The 22967-nt window shown below is 37.1% G+C and overlaps 1 protein-coding gene across 3 annotated transcripts in view; it reads left to right on the forward strand.

Annotated features, from left to right (window-relative positions):
* The window catches only part of Angpt1 (angiopoietin 1), a 229385-nt gene that overhangs the window by 112130 nt on the left and 94288 nt on the right, over nucleotides 1-22967 (forward strand). For all 3 annotated transcript variants that reach the window (XM_047525088.1, XM_047525067.1, XM_047525077.1), the window contains exon 2: nucleotides 19404-19559. In XM_047525088.1, the coding sequence (XP_047381044.1) occupies nucleotides 19404-19559 (156 nt within the window). The remainder of the gene's footprint in view (nucleotides 1-19403; nucleotides 19560-22967) is intronic.

The raw sequence follows: 22967 nt of genomic DNA on the forward strand, positions 1-22967 counted from the left end.
GCCTAAAATTAAACTATCAGATTTTGTACACCATGCATGATTTAGTTTTTTTTTCTGTCCTTTTTCCTTTCATTTTTCCCACCTGAGTGTTCTATTACTTTGGACTGTATTTTTCCTATTAAAGTTTCTGTGTAACAGCATCAGACAATCTTCTGTTGTGATAGCATCCCTCAGATTTTAAGCTGTAACTATTTGTATAAATTATCTGCTGTTGCCTAATAAATTGTGCCAGCATTTAGTAGCTTAAATTAGCAAATTTTTATAATCTCACATACTTTGAGAGACAGGAATCTGGGGATGTCTTCACTGGTGGATATGTTTCTGGGGCTGCAGTCTATGAAGATCTGACTTCCCAGACAGATGGAGCATCCATTCCAAGTTTATTCATCCAGTGTGAGAAAGAGGCTCCAACTCCACTCCATGTGAGTCTCCCTAGGGCTTTTTACAATGCAGCTTCCTTCAAAGAGAGTGCTGAGCCTGAAAGAGAAAGACAGAGACAGAAAGAGATGAAAAGCAAATGGGAAGTCATAGTGTCTTTTATGATCCAATATGTAAAGTGATATATCATCTCTCCTTCCACCTTCAACTGCCATACCCACCACGTGTAGTGGAATGTAGGAGGAGACACCACAAGGATGAGACTTCCGTGAAGTCAGGATCATTGGACCATTTTAGAAGCTGATGCTGACTTTAAATTCAGTAATCAACTTGTCCATTCAATTTGTCTGTATATAATAATACAAAAGTAATCTTTGCAATCAGTAACTTAATAACAATGACAACTTACTTCATTGGGGGAAAAAAGTGAGACCATATTCTTAGAAGAACCATATAATGACCTTTACAAGACATGCAAACTATTTTAGCTTCTGCCACTTTTTAATTCTACAGAGATAGCTTTTGTGCTAATCTAGTAAGGATTCTGTCTAGTCTGTCCTGAAATATCAACTTTTTACTTTTTGGCAATCAAACAAGTACAATTCTGGAGAAAAATTGGAGGGAGCGACCTACAGTCCCTGTTCTCCCATTTCCTGGCTGCACAATCAGAGCTAAATTCTAATCTCTGATGCTTCATTTATAAAGTAGACATAATAACTCTCATTTCTGATGTTGTTTGAGGACTTAGTGACATAATCAGCAAACTATTAAGCACATTGCCAGGCACATAGTGAGAACATAATAAACAGAAGTCATGAACGTCGGCTTCCAATCCAGTGTGTTTAAGTGGAACATTATGATCATTAACAGGTTGCAAAAAGAAGAAATGCATTGAGTCAAGTCTTCTTACATAAATGAAATAAAATTAAGCTGTGTAGACCCTATGAGGTTCAGGGATCAGAATTTTAGGTTTCACTGGGTCACTGGAGTAATACTGTTTCATGAAGCCTTGTTACTGATTTGTGAGCACATGCACGCCCATGAGTTTGTGTGTGTTGTGTTGGTTCCTTGTCCCCATAATAACTAGGCCTCTGACTGTGGTTCACGGTCAAAACATGAGACAGTCTTTAACTCCATTTTATTATATGCATGTTTTCTCCTCAGGAGAACTAACCTTATTCTGTTCTAGTGTCTCTGAGTGTTTTGGGAGTAGGAATACTTTAATATCCCTTTGTTAGAGAATCCCTTCCTGTTTAGAATCCCATTTAAAGATGAAATCCTAATGCTCGAAGAGCCTTGACCTTTCCATGTTACGCTATTAGTTGCGCCCCAGGCGAGGACACGGCTCATTGCTTTGTGCCCAATGGCCTCGTGGTTGCAGATGCATTAATGGTGAGAGTCACAGGAAACTCAGAAATCTCAAGGGACTTATTCATTTGGAGTATTTTTTTTTTATATAGAGCAAGCATCCACAAGGATGTTTTTGGTTGTGTGATTAAATAAAGAAGTGCTAAGCCCCTGAGGTTTAAGAAATTCTAAACATCAATCTGTGTTAGCAGAAGTACAGCTTCTCATGGAGCAAGCACTGAAGGCTGTTCATTCAGATGGCCAAGTTTCTGGTAGTGAACCACACAAATAAATGCTCTCTTATGATGTCAATGTCATATTTGCATTGTCTTTACTTGATGTTGAGAGTTATCATCAGTGACTTGAAATGCTTCCCTTTTAATTTATCAGTCTATTTAATAATTTATTAGGGGGAAAATTCCCAAAGCAAAATACCTTAAGCACTTGCAATATTATTATTTTCTGGGTTTCTGTGAACCAAAGGAAAGTGATGAATATTTTTACAGTGCAAATAGTTTTATATTTTATCTATTTTGAATCAGATGTTCAGGTAATTGGGTTCACCAAGATGTTTAAATGTTAAAGGAAAAGACTCTCTCTTTTTATTCCCTCCTGCAATCTTCCTCCAGTTTCTGACCCCCAGACACTATACAACTCATAATATTTCTGTGAAGGACATCTGAGAATTTTATTCATTGCCTTCCTTACATTATTCATTGCTGGCCTAGCAATTCAGAGTCTAATCATCATCAAAATAATAATTACAGATGTTTCTAGTTAAAATTGCTCAAAGAAAGAGTTCCCTTTGAAGGTTCGAAATAATTAGCACATGTTGCATAAGACCTTACTTTCTTTTTCCCACTGGTTATAAGTCTGACAATTATATTAAAATCCAATAAAATAGTGTTATAGTTTAGATATGAGGTATCCCCCAGAAGCTGGAGGATTGTCATGTGTGAAGCAATGCAAGAATTTTCAGAGGTGGGATAATTAGATTATGAGAAGCATAAATTAATCAGTGCATTAATCCATTGATATCGATGAACTGAGTGGTAATTGTAGGCAGATAGGGTGTGGCTGGAGGAAGGAGGTCACTGGGGTTTATATTTTGTCCCTGGTAAGTGGAGTTGCCTGTCTCTGCTTCCTGGCTATCATGTCCTGAGCTGCTTTCTTCTGTCACACCCTTCTACCATGATGTTCTGCCCATCTTGGTCCCAGAGCTATGGAGTTGGCTGACCATGGACTGAACCTCTGAAATTGAACTAAAATAAACTTTTCCTTCTTTATGTTGCTCTTGTCAGGTCTTTTGGTCACAGTGATGAAAAAAAATTAAACAAATATTATCTCTTTCCATGTGATGGTCATACTATAGCCTATAAATATCCTGAGTTAGTGTTAAAAGGAAAGATACCTATATTTCTTTAAAAATGAAAATTTGCAAAACTTTTTAGCATTGAGCAGGCAACTGATTATGGTGGCATTGAACTGTAATCCCAGCAACTTGGAAAGCTGAGGCAGGAGGATGGCAAGTTTGAGGCCAGCCTCAGGAAATTAGCAAGACCTTTTCTTAAAATAATAAAATAAAAAGGACTATGGATGTAGGTCAGCGATAGAGTGTCCCTCACTCCCCAGTACCAAAAAAAAAAAAAAAAAAAAAAAAAAAATTTGAGCAGGTAATATCAGACAGCGATCCACAGCATGCTGCAATAAGTTCTTCATATTTGTATGACTACAGTTCCTAAGATAGTTTCATTCTAACTTGATAGAATTGCTTTGGCCTAGATACAATTATCTTTACAGATGAGGAAACCTATGCTCAGAATGGTTTAGGGATTTTTTGTAGCCACCATTTTAAATAAGTGTTAGGAAGCCAGACTTCTCATAATGAATCCCTTGTTGATGTTTTTTACATCCCATACTATCCTTTAATCCATTCCTACTAAGTTTAAAGCTGTTTCCTTCCATTAGAACTTGTTATTTTATTTGTCAATGGAGGTATATTCATGACTTTTCTGGCTGTATCCTCAAGCAATTCTATGACATAGGTACATTATGCTTTACTTTTTCTAGATTCAGAAGCCAAGGTACAGAGGGAAAAAGAAACTTTCTCAGAATCACATAGTTTATCAGTTGCTAGCCTGGAGTTGGCAGAGTCCAAAGCCTACTCTTCTGCTCATATGTTGCTTCTCATATGCTGCTTCTCTCATAGCTGTAAATGTGGAGTTGGCAAAAGAATCTGAGAGTTAATATTAACTGTACATTGCCTTCTCACAAATAACTACAAGCAGTCAGAACAGGGCATTCATGCTTCTAATAGAGTCCCAAACTGCTTCTCCTTCCTTACCACACCAAAGTATAAGTATCTGCCACAGCCTTTCAAGTATTTGGATACACATTATTTCTTTTTGATCTTCACATGGAATTTCTAAGATGGTTAGGCCAGGTATAATTAGAATGGTGATTTTCCTGATGAGAAATATATTGATCTCAAAGAAGTAAAAGACCTTAAAGTTCACATGACTGATAAGTAAAAAAACAAATCACTTGGGTCCCCTGATGACACCTTCTGGGATCTCTCCACAACACCATGCTAAAGATAGCCCTGCAAGCTGCAGGATGCCACCTGCCTGTGGGAGTTCTCCAAGGCCTGTGCCTCACTTGGGAAGAAATCAGGAGACCATCAAGATTCTTGACTTTTGATGTGAGAAACACTTGCAGCTGGGCTGATGGGCATGGTGTGTTTTAACCCCATCATGGGCAAGATGTTCTGCTGTGAGTCCCATTTAACTGTGTGTCTTTAGGGAAATTACTTCTCTTCTCTGACTCGCTATTTTTTTGCAGATTACAAAGTTGTGAGAAGTATGGAAAAAAAAGTGTCTGAATTTTTTGATATAATGGTGGTTTTACAGCAAACTTCACAGACTTTTTACTTCACAGACTTTTTAACTTAATATATTTCATGCCATGATGAGAACCCTTGGCTTCAAGTAGTAAAGTTGCCAAGGCCTCAGTGATTTCTAAGAACCTATAGTTTTTAGGTCCATGGATTCCTGAACATAATGAAAATGATATATTTTCAATATAAAATAAGATCCTGATGAAGTTGTAAATGCTGAGAGCAGCCGGCCCTGGGTGGGAAGGACATGAGGACAGAAATGAGGCCAGTGAAGAACAGAACTGCCCTGAGGTGTGTCTGTGCTTGGTCACACTGACTGAGAAGACTACCAAACTTTCTTCTTCTCTACGAGTGTATATAATAAAAATGTTGTGGATTTCATGAATTTGGGCATATGTTTGAACATTTTGTACAGGATATCTCTGTGCCAATGGTACCACTTCATAATAGTGCTGTGTGCTCATGTATTTGTCTTTTTAAAAAGTTTGGAACTAGGCCAGAACTGTATCTCCTGCATCTTTATATCTCCTCGCCACCAAGCCTGCTAATATGGAAACTGTACAAAAGTTTCCTAGTATGTGTGTATTGAACTACATTTATCTCACATAAGAAATATGTGAATTCACATACTAAATATATACACAAGTATGCATATCTACCTATGTGTGTTTCTTTGCCAATATTTGAACTACATTCTGTATTCCATTGTGCAGGGTATGATGTGGCATTTTTATGAAGAAATAATTTTGTAGCCTATTGTTTCATTTCATATACATTCTGTACTTATGGAATGTACAACATACTATGTGCCATATGTATAAATGAATATTTACATACATTATATCTATATGTACAGAATACATATATACATACATAGAATATGTACATGTGTTTGATCTTCATAGTTCTATATAGATTAAATCATATACATATAGCCCATGTTTTCTAATCAAGATTTTTTTTTTTTTTTTTCAGTACAGTAGATTGAAGCAAGGGGCACTCAGTCACTGAGCTACATCCCCACCCCTTTTTATTTTTTATTTTGAGACAGGGTCTCTCTAAGTTGCCTCACTAAGTTATGAGACTGGCTTTGAACTTACAGTACTCCTGCCTCAACCTCCTGAGTTGCTGGTATTACAGGCATGTGCCTTGGCTCTAATCAAGATTCTATTTATATATCTATATCTAGATCTTATATTTTTAATAATCTTCAAATTTTCTCTAAGTATATTCATTTAAAAATATAATTTTGCTATTAGTAACCAAAATTTTTAACAAAAAATCATTTTATTTTAGCAGTTTGAATTCAGGTATGATTTAGTATGTGTTAATTTAGCAAAAACTACTATTTCTAAAGAATAAAAACTTGTTTAAAGAGAATTGTTTGGATTTTTGTTGGTTAAGATTTAAAAAGCAGATTCTTAGAAATCATTGTCTAGGAATAAGTTTTATATTGATATAAGTGAATATATGAATATTAGAAGTTTTAATTTGACATTCATGTTTATTTGAATGAGTGATGGTATAAGGAACAGAAGAACAAGAATGATACTAATCCCTGTGACTTATGAACAATTCCCTGCCTGTTCTGATTGTATAAATGAAAGAAAACACTAATGCTTTTCAGCAAGGGTAATTAATGTGCCTATAAATAATATATTACTATAGTGGTGAGGAAAGAGTAAGTCAACTTGTCATATAAAATAATTACACTGCATATTTATGCTGGGTTTAGGATGGCCACTAAGGTCCCGGTATACATTGACCTAATCATTTTTTTTGTATTCCCAAGCATGAGAGTGAAGGAGCTTTCATTGCATTTAAGAATCTCCCTTCTTAAATAATGAAAGCTATTTCTTTTTAAATAGAAGTTGATAATAAACTATTAGGTGTCTTTATTCCTTGTCCCCGGCAGGCAACAAGTAGATGCCTTTAGAATTCTGGCAACATGGCAAGATCCTGTCTTAAAGAGTGGGGAAGAAAAGGAAAGGAAGGGGAAGGAGAAGGAGAAGAAGGAGAAGGGGAAGGGGAAGAAAAGAAAAGGAAAGGAAAAGAAAAGAAAGGAAAGGAAAGGAAGGGGAAGGAGAAGGGGAAGGGGAAGAAAAAAGAAAAGAAAAGGAAAAGAAAAGATAAAAAAGGTAGTGCTTAGTTCAAGGAAACATGTCAGTGGACACATTTGGAAAAGGCCTATATGTATGTGGTCCTTGCTCTAACCAAGGAGCCAGTGCCAACTGAAGTGGACAGAGAATGACAGGGACATCAGGGAGACTTGAGTTTGAACACTAACACCAACATTTGGGCTCCATGCCTTTCATGACAGTACTTAACTTCTCAGAACCTCTGCCTTCTCCTCCACCTGAGATGGTGACCATACCTACTATACCTGTCCCAACAGCATGGAACTATCTAAAACCTTAGTTCATTGACTGACCCACAGGATGGGCTCAATAAACAATGGCAGCCTTCTCTTTGGTAGACACCACCTGTAGCTGATTTTGCTTTATTTTATTTTAATTTTTTTACTTCCCCAAAAGCCAGGTATTTGGGTGGGGGGTGTTGAGGAGTGACATGAGAGGATGAAACCTCTGGGCCAGTGGGGCACATCTAGGGACAACAGCAACCTTTTTCTGGAATTGTTCTGCATAGGCCCACCACTAACCTCTGCCAGATGTTCATAACTTTCCCACCATGAATGAATGCACTCTAAGCACATTTCTTTCTTTCTCTCATTCCTTTTTTTTTTTTTTTTAATAAAAAATTAAATTCTCACTTTCTTACAGTGGAAAATGCCAAACCATTTCAAGGAGAAAATATAATTCACCTGTACTTCCATCAGCTACAGATAGGCACTGTTCACAATTCAGTGTTTTTTTTTTTTTTTTTCCAGAGCATACAAATGTGGGTCTGTATACACTTAACTTAATTGAGAACATACTAAATATATCACGCTGTATACTACTTATTATGTTGAGCAGAATGGTTTTTTTTTTTTTTTTAAACTGTGGAAAGCTGGCATTTTTTAGTAACTTTGTACCTTAAAATCTGGACTACAGAGTCTTTTCAATGGAAGGCTGCCTAAGAAGTTGGGAGGACTATCTTTGTAATTGTGGTCTTGGTTATTTTAAACTCTTAGTGTAGTAATTTATGTTTGAGAAGAACTATAGAATCAATTTTTAGTTCTGGTAACTTGTTTCCCTTTCTTTCTCAACCCCCTAATTGCTCTCTCTGGGAAATAGCTATTTGCCAAAAATAAAAATTATTCATTTGGATTCTTGAGATACAGCCTTTAAACTGGGGAAGATTCATCACATGGCTTTCCTTCAGTTCCTTAGTAAAGAACCCCCCGCACCCCAGGATTCTTTGAGAGTCTGAGAAATAATTGGTTCTTTCTTGCATCTGAGCTAGAACTTAGGGTAACAGGAATCTGATCAACTTTTTACTCCCCTCTGGAGAAAGTCAGGACTTGGGGTACAAGAATATTTTATGAGTTTTTAGAATTGCTAAACCTAACTTGTGAAATTCAAAATGAAGCCACATTGCTAATGTGTTTAAATTAAAATATATATCAGTTTAAAACAACAGAGCTGAAGACACGGCATATGGTAATATTTTCGTAAATGTTGAAATGCACTAAGATGGTATGGCATATCATTGGGGTATATACCTATTCAATGCTGATGTGTCAAAATGTGACATCTGTTACATATATATGGTAGTTCCACAGCATGTATTATCACTTAATGTGACTTTAAAAATATTTCTAAGAATCCAGGATTTAGGCTTTCCAATGACTTAAAACAATCATATTTTGACTGATAAAGACTGTGAGGTTGTCAAGTGTTCACAGCTTGTTGATGATGGGAACAAAGTTAGGAAGAACTCTGAGATGATCTACCACTCACAAATTAGATTAATGAGTCTTTAAAACTGACTTTTACAAAAAGCATGAAAGTTTCCAGAATGATAGGACTCTGGCAGCACATGGAGTCATGGGAGCAAGTGTGTGCAGTTGCTCGTCCTTGGTTTCATTCTCCTGTAGGGTGTAATTAACTCTCAGAGACTAATTCATTACACTGGTAACTTGCACTCCTGTCCAATAGCATGTGAGGTATAAGATATATCACCAGGACACCAGGCAGTCCTGATGGAGGAAGAAACAATGTCCACTGTCTATAGCACTCTGAGCAAAAAGATTTTGTCTCAGTAGGGATTTTGTCTCATTTATAAGATGTGAGCAATCATCATCCCTTTCTTAAGCTTTGAATGACTATTTCCTTCCTAGTAATTCTGCCAAGGGTAATTTAAGTGAGAACTACTCAAGAATATTGTTCAGGAAAAATTCACTGGACCTCACACATAATGCATTGAATGTTTATTATACAATGACACTGATAATTTTATGCCTGTACATATTGTACATTCCACTGAGTAATCCCATATTGTAGGAGAAAGAGCATGTGTGTGCGAGCACACACACATACACACACACTTTTACCATTTGTTTTTCTTGCTTAAGCAGAGGAAATAAAATTTCAAATCCCCATAAACCTAACAGGCATCATAAAAGAGAAAGATGACAAATAGATCTTTATTTCAAGAAGAGAAAAGCATGAATGGTAAGAAAATAGCCTTAAAGTCAGCATGCTGAACAGAGATTTTATTAGAATATTTGATTTTAAGTGCTAATACCCTGCAAGTTCAAGGAAGGCATGGTAACAATTTCATGTGAAATACCAGATTAAACTGATGGCAATGCTCTACCTAGTAATGATATTACTGAAAAATCTATAAATCCCTTAATTATTAAGACTTTTGAAAATTTTTTAAGTATCTTACATCATCTGCCGAGTATTTGTATTTCACAATCTGTCCTGCAATGTTTTATTTAATAAGAAGGTTTCCTTTAAAAGCTGGTCATCATAAGCTATTTGTTTGCATCATTGTCATTTGTCATTGGAGGGAAAAATGTAGTTTGTGGAAGATGCTTCTTAGACAAATCATCCCACAGAGAGTCTCTTCTATCCCATCGATCCCCACAATCTACTGTCTGCTAGGGTGGTCTGTAGTTCAAATGCCAGAGCTTTTTTAAAGTGAACCAGAATATATTTTGTGTGGTATGCACAGGGTTAAATTGCATAAGCAAGATAAGCAAGAAGCTGAAAAGTTTTAAATTAGAGGCAGGCATCGTTACAATTTCCTGTTTCAAATAGTATCTTGTTTAGTTTTAAAAGACCACTTTTATTGTTATAAAACCAATGTGTACCAAGTTGCTTTGTGATTCTTCCATTTTTCTGTCATCAAAATGTAAATTCAGAATTTTGGAATAAGATTTCTAGGTTGTTAGGCAGAATACTGAAGCTGTCCATAATATTTAAACAGGCATTATCTGCAGTAATTAAGCATTACTGTATGTCGTTGTTCAAAAAAAACTTGTTAAAAAAATAAGGATCTTTAATAAACTGCAGTGAAATCAAAATACGGATGTGGAACATGACCCTTCTAGGTTGAGTCTGGGGGTATCACATGCATATACATATGTAGGTATGGGGTATATATGTTTGCATACATAATACATACATATATGAACCACATGCAAGCTTATATGTACTATTAAACAAGTGTACTTTATGCTTGGCATGTTTAGAAATATAGTAAAGTGCACAGAAATTATTTTCCTGAACCTTCTACATGGATTGCCTATTAAGACTCCAACATCATGCCCTTTCCCTGTGTGTGTGGTCTCAGTGATACGCCCCTGCCTCTGACTGACTTATCTCTTAGTTCCTGAGAAGCACATTCCAGGAGGGCATAACTATCTTAACCAAGCAAGTACAGCTCCTTGTGTCCTGCACAGCTTTTTTGGTGTCCTTTCTTGTCCTCCCCCGACCCAGGTTTCCCAAGCCTGATTTTTTATTTTAAGGAAGACTTAAGAAATGTTTGCCCTCTCTTCCATATGCATTCGGGACTACCGCTCAGAAGACTTCTGTGAGTCCTTCATTTACAGGGTGATTCCTTCTTTCATCCTATCCCATCAGACAGTATGACCTTTGTACCTTCCGTCCAGCATTTTCTAGGTGCTTATATTATAAATAGTCTTGATAAACAGAGTTCAGTTTTACTCATTCTTTTGATTTTCTGTATGGCACAGTGATTAATATACAGTTAACTTTGCATGTTTTTTATGAATTTCACTTAATTTAAGAAATTTCTCTTCATAGAGATGATTGGGAAGAGAAATGGAGAAGGCCACAGTAAGATAATGAGGATTATATGATCTGAAAAGTGAGGATACTTGATTCAGACTTAGGTACTTTTGTATCATTTATACAGTCCCATTGCCATTCAAAAAGGGATCAGTAATAATTACTGCTATATTTCTTACTTACAAAACAATTGAAGATTATTGGTATTTTCATACAAAAATTCATTTTATGCATTAATTTCTTTATCTAATTAGTATTGAGAACCCACTATGTGCCATGCAGTGATAGGAAATGGTACCAAGTTGAATGGAGAATGTTCACTCTTAAGAAGCTAATGGTGGACTGAAGTGGTAGACAATACTATTATAAAAGAAGAAGAAAAAGAGACATAGGATGTTCTAGAATACAGAGGAAGGGTATTACAGAGAGAGGATTCATAAAAGGCTTCTGACAAGAAGAAGCTTGAACTGCATGTTGAAAACAGAACTTACCCCCAGAAAAGGGAGAATAAAGTGGACAAGAAACATCTTGTCATGTACAAAATGAGTGTTGAGCAAAAGGAAATAATTTATGTTTGACTAAACACAAATAACCTGAGAATTTGATGTTTCTAGAGCATAAGGTATGTGTAAGGAGAGAGGAGCAGGGTACAGTTTGCCAGGAATCATCTGTGCTCATTAAGGAGTTGTGACTTGAAGCACAGGTAGTAGAAACCACTGAAAGAGTCATAAAAATGGGATGACAAGGCCAGATTTGTATTTTAGACAGATCCCTCTAGTTAGGCCATGGATGATGGATTAGAGAAAGCAAGTCAGGAGTCAGGTGGCCAGTTATGGGGCCATTAACAAATCCCAGATCCAGAAAGAAAAGTTATGAGTCTGACCTTAGTCATTGGCTGTGAGGATAAAGGTATATGGTTGAAAGAGGGGGAAAGGAAGAGAAGAGAGACAGACTTAGGCAATCATCAAGAGATAGAAGCAACCCAATCTGGCGCTGATTTGATGCAGAAAATAAAGGAGTCAAGATGACTCTCTGTGGCTTAGATGAATGAATAGGTGGTAGTGCTCTTCATGGAGAGAAGAAACATGGAAAGAAGCCAGGTTGGGTTGAAGAAAGATGAAGAAGATATTTTTGACAAAATGGTACCTGGGATGAAGTGATTCAGAGATGCTAGCTCTTCATCTTAAGTCAAATGTGCCTGCTCTATAGACTTGAGCCAGGACTTTTCTATTTCATTTTGGTTTCATAATTTCCTTACTGCCATTAAGGATATGCATGGTGGATACATTCATATTTCAATTTTCTATAAGAACATAAGATTTAAATCTTATAGCCTATAGTACTTGATAAAGGACATTTCAAATCAAGGAATTGGAAAGCTTCAAGAGATATTAGAAATAATCTAACCCAGTCCCTTTTATTTCATACATGAAGACCTTAAACCAAACTTTTGTAAACGACTTGCTCAAGTTCATGGTGTAAATCTATGATTATTCCTGGATTAACATCCAGATATACTGACTCCTGGCTGAATGTACTTTTTCTATATCATCCACCTTTAAAATTGCATAAAGAGAAAAATCAAGCAGACAGAAATGTTTTTAAGAGTTCATGATAGTTGCATTTTCCTCGTGTGAGAAGGTGGATGTAGGAGAGAGATGCCAGGCTAGTAAAATGTGTTTTGGCACAGGCAACTTTTCATTTGTTTATACAAAGAAAAAATGACTTTCCTGGGTCCTAGCCCAACTCTAGGGCACTGCATATGACTCTGGCAACTTTCAACAGCCACAAAAATGTCATCTTAAAAGAGTCATGGCCAAGAAAAATGATTGCAAGGGAGTTTGCTCGTCTAGGAAATTCTGGGATGCCCTTCATAATTTCCCCTTGTGCTTCAATAGAGGTGTCGCTGGGACTTGCATGGAGGTGATACAACCAAGGGCTGCTCACATTTTTTAACATGGGTAACTGTGAGTGTATCCCTATTCAGCAGAGATATAAATATTTATGGGAAGAAATGTAGACAGTTGGAGGGAGGCTCCATCACAGCTTTCACCCACTCCAGGAAGATGGTCCATGGGTGCGTGGCTATTTCCTAGTAAACTCAACCCTCTGATCTTGAAGTATCTGGCACCAGGTTCTAGCGGTAGCATGCATTTCTCACATGTATGCTTAGACTACTCTGAACCTATATGGGTGCAATAAGCCTGGAATAACCTAGGAGTTTGATCTTGCTTTTTGCCACTTGTTGGAGTGATGCATAAGAAGAATGAATTAAATCAAGGGGTTTCTGAAACTTGACTGAGGGGCAGCTGTAGGGCATTAATACTAGGGAGCAAAGACAGAGTCCAGAGAAGAAAATCAGGTCCCTAAAACTAATGAAGCATGAACTGGTATTGTGAAAGGGGAGCTCCAAATCAGGAGCCAGCAGAAATTAAGCAAGTAGCAGGAACCAGGGAATTGGATAAGAAATGTGAGGCTGGCCAGCAGACCTGGCAGCATTGCTGTTGGCTCAGACTGCCGCTGTGAGTCTGAGTTTCCACACACTGAGTGGCCACAGCCTGGCATCTGGCATTAATTAGCTGTTTCACCTTGCTTTCTATAACCTCTCTGAACCTTAATCACTGTGTCTATAAAGTGAAATTCTTGGAGTTTATAACATTTAATCTGTCTTTCAGTTCTCTCATACTAATGGCTTCAGATACCAAAATGAGAAATGAGATCCATGTCATGGACACTAGTACAGAAACCGTTTCAAATGTTAGCTAACTAGATCTATTGTCCAAAAAGACAATTATTCTTCTCCATTTTGTAAAAGAAACAGTATATTGGAGCTCTAATAATAGAAATTCCTGCAGATAATGTACTTGGCCTCAGCCATCTCTTTTTATAAGGTCATAAACCCAGGTATAGTTGCATTTTCAATATTACCACTGATTTATGAAACAATGATATTAGATAAAACCATCAACATTTAAGGCATTTTTTGCATTGTTTTACCTTTTTATTGTTTTCCCATATTTAACCTTTTTACTTTATTTCATGGTTATTTTGCCATAACTGAGTAATACCACATGCACTAACATTCAATGAGGGTCCACTTAATCTACAACATATTTTAAGCCAACAATGCCTTTGTCAATTTTTATAGGATTTAAAATGTTATTTTCTTAAGAATTACATGGAGAAATTATATTCTTTGTGCATTAAGACATGCTGTGGTTTGAGAGATTCCTTGACATACTCTCTTGGAGTGAAGTGATAGAGAATGAGTTTCACATGCAAGGCAATGTCATAGTCTGACACAGAGTTTGCATCTATGGACACGAAGCACAAAGGATTTTGAGAACCTAGTAAGAGAGCTTCCCCAAACTCTTTTTTGTTATTCTCTAGTAGTCTCTCCATAAAAGACAGAGGCAAGTGATTTAGGCGTGGACTACAAATGATTGATAACCTTGATTTCTTAAAATTTCTTTTTGTCTATTTTGTAATATTGCTGGTCACATAGTCAATGGGATATTTGCTTTCTCGCCACATTTTGCAAGATATTATGGTCATCCATCAGTATACAAATGTCTGAACAACTAACAAATTATCTTTGAACAAATTTCACCTTTTTGTTTCTGTCACTTTGATTTTACATATTCTGTCTGAAAACTGCATGCTGTCAGAATTAGCCTGTAATATTGGTGGCAGTGTGCTGGTGTTTAAAGGGTGATCTTCTTTTCAGATGAAGCACAACCTGCTGAGCAATCTGACCTCTTTCAAAGCACATTATCAGTTCATCCACCAACTTGCTGTGTGATCTTAGACAACTGACTTACCTTCAATGAGCCTCCATTTCCATATTAGTGAAATGAGGAGATTAATATTTACAGTGCCTGGATTATTAAAAAGATTCAACAAACTATATGTCTGCAAGTCCTGGAACACATCTAGCCATAGTAGAGGCTTAGTATGTCCTTACTCCCTTTGTTATATTTTGTAATAGTTTATAAGATACAAACTTACATTGCTAAGAAAAATGTCCTCTTAAGAGGACTTTAAAAAAGGAGGCCTTGTATTAATAGTGCTGTAAAGTGAACTTTCCACATGCCTGGGCCTAGGCCATCCACCTCACTTCAACCTGGCCACCCATGTAGTGCAGAAGAGTGAAGATAATCACCTTCTGACATTGTCTGTTTCTCTCAAAGGAATAAGTAGATGAATTCTTAAGGGCTGGCTACAAATTAGATCACCCAATTATTCAGCCATGTCACTGGTAAACCGACCCAAACAACAGAGTAGGAACCACACCATGACACTGCTGGAACATAAGAAGATGGACTTGAGAACTTTGTCTGATCTCGAGTCACATAAAACCTCTGATTCTTGAACTATAATGGACTCAGTACTCCCTTTGTAGGGCTGGCAAGAGGATCAAGTCAGACAACATATATGAAAGCTCTTTGCAAGCATCCAGTCACTTCACAAAGGTGATACTACTTCCTTTCTTAAAAAAATCATCATTTCATCTCATTTAAAACCACATCCTATATCCTCTCCTGAGTCTTTTGCCAATGCTGTATAAAACTCTGGCATGAGACACTGAGCAGACCAATATTGTCAAATAACTTTATGATTCAGCTTCAAAGCCTCCCACTTTATAACTCCTCAGCTCTTGTGGTCAGCAATGTCTAAGCTTAAGATTCACCTATGAGATGTTTGAGGTAGCCATCATTTTCGGCAAACATATTTTTTAAACCAGTAGGGAATACATGAATACAATCAAATTTGTAACAAAACTTTCCTGGACCTGGCTGGTATGGTGCGTCAAGTTGGGTTTCACAGTCATACATCTACAGAGGAATGTCTAGAGATAAGATGAAAGCAGCCCTCCTTATTAATCACACATTGTATATTTGACTTCTGCCTCCCCGCTCAGCCTTTAAATCAACTACATCTGGTTCTTGCTACTTAAGTGTGCCATTACCTTTTGCATTAAAAGGCAGTTACTCCTAGAGAAAGCAGCCCCATTTGATTAAAAAATAATTAACTAGAGTTATATTCATGGCAGCTTAAATGAGAATTTTAGGATAGGTTGGAGACCTACTTTATTTCTACAACAGGGTCAGCAGAACTGGGAGGTTCGTTGTGGTTTGATCAATGCACACATGAAACAGCTCTTTTCCTTTGCTTATGTTAACTTTTATAGTTACAAAGAAAAACAGGATAGTACCGAATGGTCAACAGCTGACAGGTCATGAGGATTGAAAAGCAAGTGAAGCTGGCTGCAGTCACCCTATGCCTGAGGGTGTCCTCCTCTGGTGATTGTTTTTATACCCAGAACATGTCAACCTCTGGCAACTGATTGCTGCTAACCGACTGCATAAAAATCCATGTATGATTGTCAAGTAAATTATATGTTGGAGTTCACTGATCTGTGAATTCTTTCTCAGGGGAGAAATCTGCATAAAGTCATATGATAATTTTTGAAATTTCATATTTAGCTGGAAATCTGACGTATCACTGTTCAGTTTGATGGTTCAAATAAGTGCTACTCAAAGAAGTTTTCATCCTTTTGTGAATAAGATAAGAAGTTTGCACTAGAATATAAATTGAATATTGCTTTCTTCATTAAAAAGTCTTGTTCACATATTTGAATCTGGTGAATTAAATGTGTCTAGTAACACTGATAATTTACATTCTGACACAAACTGCTCATTTCACAAACGGTTCTCCTATAGGAAGCTGTTCTGTGATCCACATTTTGAAAAGCATTTGTCCTTGGCCTGAATCAAAATTACACTGGGAAGCTTTTCAAATACAAGCTTTCCTAGTATATGCTCTTGAAAATGTGTGGCATGTGGTAGGTACCTCCATCCACATTCTAAACATCTCCCCATGTGCTCCCATATAGTTTTAGCAAACACTGAAAGTTAGGCGCTATATAATAAAATACATAATTAGGTGATGCTGGGTAATTAGGTCGGTTGTTAAGAACATGGGTTTTAAACTTGGAGGTTGAGTTCCTGCTTCTGCTTGAGCAAGTTGTTTAGTGGTTTCTAAGCCTGTCTCATCTGTAAAACAGCTGTAACATGTGGATGTGTGAGGTTGAATTCATTGAGACATTTTTATTTGTTAAAGGACAGTGCTTAGCTCAATGCCTGCTGCAGAGCAGGCAATTGATAAATGTCAGCTGTAAATGGCAGGAGTCATCTTCTCAATGGAAACTTGTCTACCATTTTTTTAAGATATACATATTCATAAATAGCCCTAAATTCTCTGGATAAGGAAGGAACATACAGCCAATGTCTGGCTACCTGAGGCTTCTTTTGCTAAGCAGCAATTGAATAGAGCAGTCAAAATTCTTTTGGTTTGTCAGTGTTGAAGACATAAATCAATGTTATTGAAGGAAAAACAGGACTTTGGTGGTTCAAATTATTAGATCGCCCAACTTACAACTCAAGGTCCAAGGGAGGATCTGACTAAAAACATGGCTGGATGCAGGCACTCCAAACATATCCTGCTTCTCTATAACATACCTGGGTCACTTTCTATCATCTCTCTCTCTCTCTCTCTCTCTCTTTCCTCTGGTTTGGCTTTATTCTTAGGCTAGCTTTGGTTTTGTGGTGGCAAAATTGGGCATTGTCAGCATCTAGGTTACCAACGTATTAGCCACAGAGGAAAAGGAAGTTCTTGTGTAAATTAATTTCACAAAATGCCAGTACTGAGATTTAATGGCCTTGCTTACAATATCTTTCCATTCTTGAACAGCCCACACTTGCTAAGCATGACCAGAATATTGTTTTGCTGGACTCAAACATGTACCCCCTCCTAAAGTGAGTGCGGGTCAACTCTACCCAAAGCATCTGTTTTGAAAAGAAAAAAAATAATCATTTTCCTCAAAGATGTGAAAGGATGTCACATCTAGGAAAAAGGGAACATGGGATGTGGAATCCAAATGATGGATGTTTACTATTCTGACCTTCCCTCATGTTCCCCACCCTTCCAATGTTGTTTAAATATGTTTGTTCAGTTGGAATAAATCCAAGATTTGGTTTAGAGATTTTCTATTTTGTTAAGATAATTTTCAGATATTTCTTCTGATCAATTTTGTATTTGTTTTATAATAAACATTTACATGTTGAATTCCTCTCCCTGCCATCCGCAGTTCTAATTGGGAATAGAGGATGAAGTCAAGTTATCTTATACTGAACAAGAACACATTCAGAATTTATTAATAACAACATGAATTTCATCCTAAGCTTCCATTTTTGTTAGTTTGGGGCAGATTCATATTTGATAAATAGAAATAAGCGAGGGATGATGTTAGAAAGTGAACTGCCAAAGTTCCGTGAATGGGAATTTACATTTCGACTGTATTTATGACATGATAATAATGTTACTATGGATTATAAAATAGTGGATGTATTATGGTTCACTAAATCAGTAAAAATCACGTAGCTGTTAATGATTTGGAACCCGGCTCGCTAAGCACGACTTGGCAGAGCTATCGAGTGGTTAAGAGTGTTGGTATGAGTTAAGGACTTCAGCACTCAAGTCCAAGTCTGACTGTTATTGTGGTGTGTGGCCTTGGACCTGACTTCTCTGGGATGCAATTTCCCCATATGTGTAATTGGGTAATAAAATGTAGTCGCCATGCAGCGTTGGGGGAGAGTACACTGACAGGGAGATACAGACTTCTGCATTTTTCAAGCCATGCATGTGCTCAGCTTTATTCTCCCAGGTGCCTAACAAGATCCCTTGTAGTAATTCACTTAATCATTCCTTTGGTCCCTATGGTACCATTTATTTTACAACTTCAGTGTACTCTAGGATGGCATCATAAAGGAATTGATTTTACCCCAGGCAAGTAGGGCAAATGCTGCTTTATGGGCTATACTTTCAGTGCCTATTTTTGAGCTTGCAAAGGAGCACAGAAAGTGGTTATAGCTAGCTCTGGGGATCTGCAGCTCATTTGATACATCCTTGCCTATATTTTAATATTCCTTAAAGGCTTACATTATGGGCATCTACTTTCCTCTCTCTCCTTGTCTCATTTCCCCAGGGTAGTATGATATTTTATTTATCATTACAAAAATGGAAGGGGGAGACTGAATTTCTCTGAGAGGAGTGGTCAGCATGGTATAATTAGAAGACCAGAGCACTAAGATCTAGATTGAAATTATTTGCTAATTCTGCTGCATTCTTGCTGGGTGACCTTGGGTTCATTCCTTTCCCTCTCTGATTCTGTTTCCTCAGCTATAAAATAAAAAGAAAAATAAGGCCAATTGTGCCTAACTTAAATCTTTGCTGTGAGGATTATAGGCAATAATGTCAACAATAGGAAATCATAGTCCAAGTGTACATTTCCATTATGATTGTCATTATTATTTATATGTATCAGTATATTAGGAGTTTGTTAGCATTTGGATTCCTGTGTGCTCTGCTTCCTTTTCCCCAGCTCCCAGAGATGCAGAAGATCCCTGCCAGATGGCCAGTTTGCCAGCTGTGTCTTGTTTTGTCATTGTAAAAATTACATGCCCCAACTGGGAGACTTTGCTTATAATCTCGTATACTTTGTCCTTTATCTCTTACAGCTTGAGAATTACATCGTGGAAAATATGAAGTCGGAGATGGCCCAGATACAGCAGAATGCCGTTCAGAACCACACGGCCACCATGCTCGAGATAGGAACCAGCCTCCTGTCTCAGACTGCAGAGCAGACCAGAAAGCTGACAGATGTTGAGACCCAGGTACATCCCAGACTGGAGTCCACACACTCATCCAGAGGGTGTTTTTTGTTTTGTTTTGTTTTTTTCCCTATCCTTTAGCTTACTCCATAAACAGAGCACTTTTCAGCACAGAGATTGGGGAAGCATATGCATTTTTGTTTATTGGTAAGAATAACAATGACTGCTTGACATGCTATGCATGTTTCTTTTGACTTAATGAGGATTGGTACATTTAGTTTTGTGTGGGCTTGCAAAAACAGGGATGGTAAAAGACCTAATCAGTGTTGAAGTTTAAATAAACACTGCAGCTACCAATTGTGATATGATATGTGTTGAATGGAGTAACCATTTCAGACAAATCAGTGCCTCTGATATACTTTTTGGAACTGTCTCATTTTACCACTGGTAATGCTTCTCTAGCCATAGTGGCACCTGCAGAGGTTTTGTGCATTCATTGGATTGAAAGGAAAATCTCAAATGAATTGATCAGGAGTGTGTATGTATTTACAGATGTATCTTCCCACCAGGATCAATGACATAATTATTTGAATACAAATCAGTAAAATCTAAGGATGCTTTTAATTATCACAGCCATAAACCCAACCTTACAGCTTAGAGCAAAGGGCAAATACATTTTTGATGCCTAGAAGATAATCTCTTGGTGCCTCTGAACCATGGAAATGGCTATTCATTGTCATTCTGAAACTCAGGGGCTGCTTCTCTAGCAATGTAGTTGACTTTTGAATGAAAGCTGAAGGAAATAAATGCAAAAATAAGGTGCAAACTTATTTCTTTTTATTTTATCTGGGCTAGTGGCATCACAGATCATGTGTTGAAATAACCACGGTAATTTGTATGGATAGAGATCATATGACACAAACAAGTCCATGTACAAAGGATACTTGTTTAAACCATTTAGAGCAGGCAAGTCAGCAAGTTTGAGTGATTTCTCACACTGATACAATAAGTGAATAGAATTTAGGACTCAGATTCTCATGTTTCCATCCCTAATCTATCCCTATTGGTATTAATAATTAATCAAATAAGAACTTAAATGTCCATTGCATTAGATAAATAAATCATATAGGCTTCAGAAAGTATTTTTGCTGTACAGTGTCATCAGCTAAATATAGGAAAATGGGAGAAAGAAAAACCACATTGTAATAAAAACTTATGTGACTTAATCATTTATTGTCACACTAAGCAAGTGTGGTGATCTATACACTATGGCAACTTGTGATGTAAAATAATGTGATCATATTTTTCTGTTATTTTTATTTTAAAAAATGATATCTCCTACAAAACATTTTCATATGTTCAAAACCAGAAATATGCAATATCCCCTACTTGACTGCACACTTGATTTTATATATATTTCCGTTATAACTCTGTGACACACAAGATAGGGTTTTTGCTTATTTTTTCCATCCCCACAACCCCTCATTTGAATTGTTTTTTATTCTCCTCCCACTTAAAAGCTGAGTTGTGGGGGAGGGGGCGCCTATTGCTAGCATTTTAATCTCCCACCTATAAAGATGTGTGCTACATAAGGTTTTAAAAGATATCAGCATGTTCTGTGTCTACGAGGAGGAGATATGGATTTTAAAGAAAATAGTACAGAAAATTCTAAGAAAAAATAACTAACACTCCTTATATGGAGCAGTTAAAATTATTCATCATTAAAAACCAATCAAAGTTTATTAGATAGAGCAAGAATGATTTTAAGATAGCCAAATTCTGAAAATCTTAAAAATTACAAAATTCATCAGAAATAATAATGAGACAATTGATCAAACTTTGTCCTAATTTAAGAAACCTGTGTATTCCTTTCATCTTCATTTTAATGCCCTTCTAGTTGTTCAAGCTATTTGTAATTGTGATGTTCTAGCCCTTTTCCATGTAACTCTATACCGATATCACATGTATTGGAATTATTGCATTAGGACATGTTCTACTTCTACTGCGAGATCTAACCATTGGATTCTTGAAGTAGGGCCAAGTTTACAAAAGGAATCCTGAATTTCTCTTTAACTTCAATAACTTGTATTCATTTATAACAAGCACTTACAGACCAAAAGATCCTCCTGTGCTAATCAGGTAACCTATCTTGATTTTGCTCCTGTGTTTCCCTAACCTGGCTTGGTAAGTGTTGCTTTTCCTCAGACAGACTTCAGGTTCTCAGTTATCTCAAGAACTCATGGCAGTGGCTTTGCAATAAATTTTAGGGACCTGGCTCTCACATGATGATGTTATAAAGATAAGTAACTTTTTCTTTCTAGTCCTCAACTGACCTTCTGGATTTGCAACTTAACCAAAGGTGGTACAGCTATGGTTTTGCTACATTGCATTTTAAGGATTCTGTGTTTGATAAGCATTGTGATCTAAGTAACCCTGCTGGCCATGGTGATGAGAATGGAAAACCAACACCAAACCTTTCCTTCCTCCTTAGTCTGGCTTAATGCTGTACTTATTCTGTTATCTGTTTATATCAATATCTCTTCTCCTTCACAATACTCTTTTCAGGTGTGCAATATGAAGGGACTAGTTTCAGGAATTATTTATGTTCCTTCCTGTCATATAATTCTGTTTCTCACTTCTTTTTCAGGCCCATTTCATTTGGGGGAAACTCTCAGCCAAACAACTCCCATTAAAATTCACCTCTAACAATCTGCACTTGTCTCTGTTTTAAGTGATTTTACATATGTTCACTATTTTAAAATAATGGTACCTCCTATGAGGTAGCTCATATTGCCATCTACTAAGGGTTAGGTCTGGAATGTCCCTCAAAAGCTCATGTGTCAGACAATGCAACAATGTTCAGAGGTGAAAAGATAATTTATGAGGGCTGTGACCTCATTCAGGGAATAATCCATTTGATAGATTGATAATTTTAATGGACTTACTGGGAGGTGGTGAAAATGAGAGGCAGGTGGGGCATGACTGGAGGAACTAGGTCACTGGGGCCATGGCCTTAGGGACTGTATCTGTCTCTGGCCCTTTTCAGTCTATCTCTGTTCCCTGGCTGTCACGAGCCCAGCATCTTTTCTCTGCCACACCCTTCCCCACACACTTCCACTGTGATGTTTCTGACTTCTCATTTGCCAACAGGCCATTCATGGATGGAACCTCTGAAACCCTGAGCCAAAATAAATCTTTTTTTCTCTAAGTCTTTATTGTCAGGTATTTTGATCACAGTGATGAAAACTGAATAACGCATCATCCCTTCTTTAAAGACATGGAAACCAAAACACAGAGATGTGAAGTAACTTGCCTCAGATGAAAGAACTGTGACATTTAGAGAAGAATTTGAAGTCTGTCCATCTGTCATGACAGCTCTCTCTCAGTGCTGCCTCTCTCCTGTAGTTCCATTCTTTCTTTAAGGTGACTGTATAGCATATGGGTCCAAGAAGAGGGTATGATGGAAATCTG

This window comes from Sciurus carolinensis, chromosome 1, assembly GCF_902686445.1.
Source record: "Sciurus carolinensis chromosome 1, mSciCar1.2, whole genome shotgun sequence".
Lineage (NCBI taxonomy): Eukaryota > Metazoa > Chordata > Mammalia > Rodentia > Sciuridae > Sciurus > Sciurus carolinensis.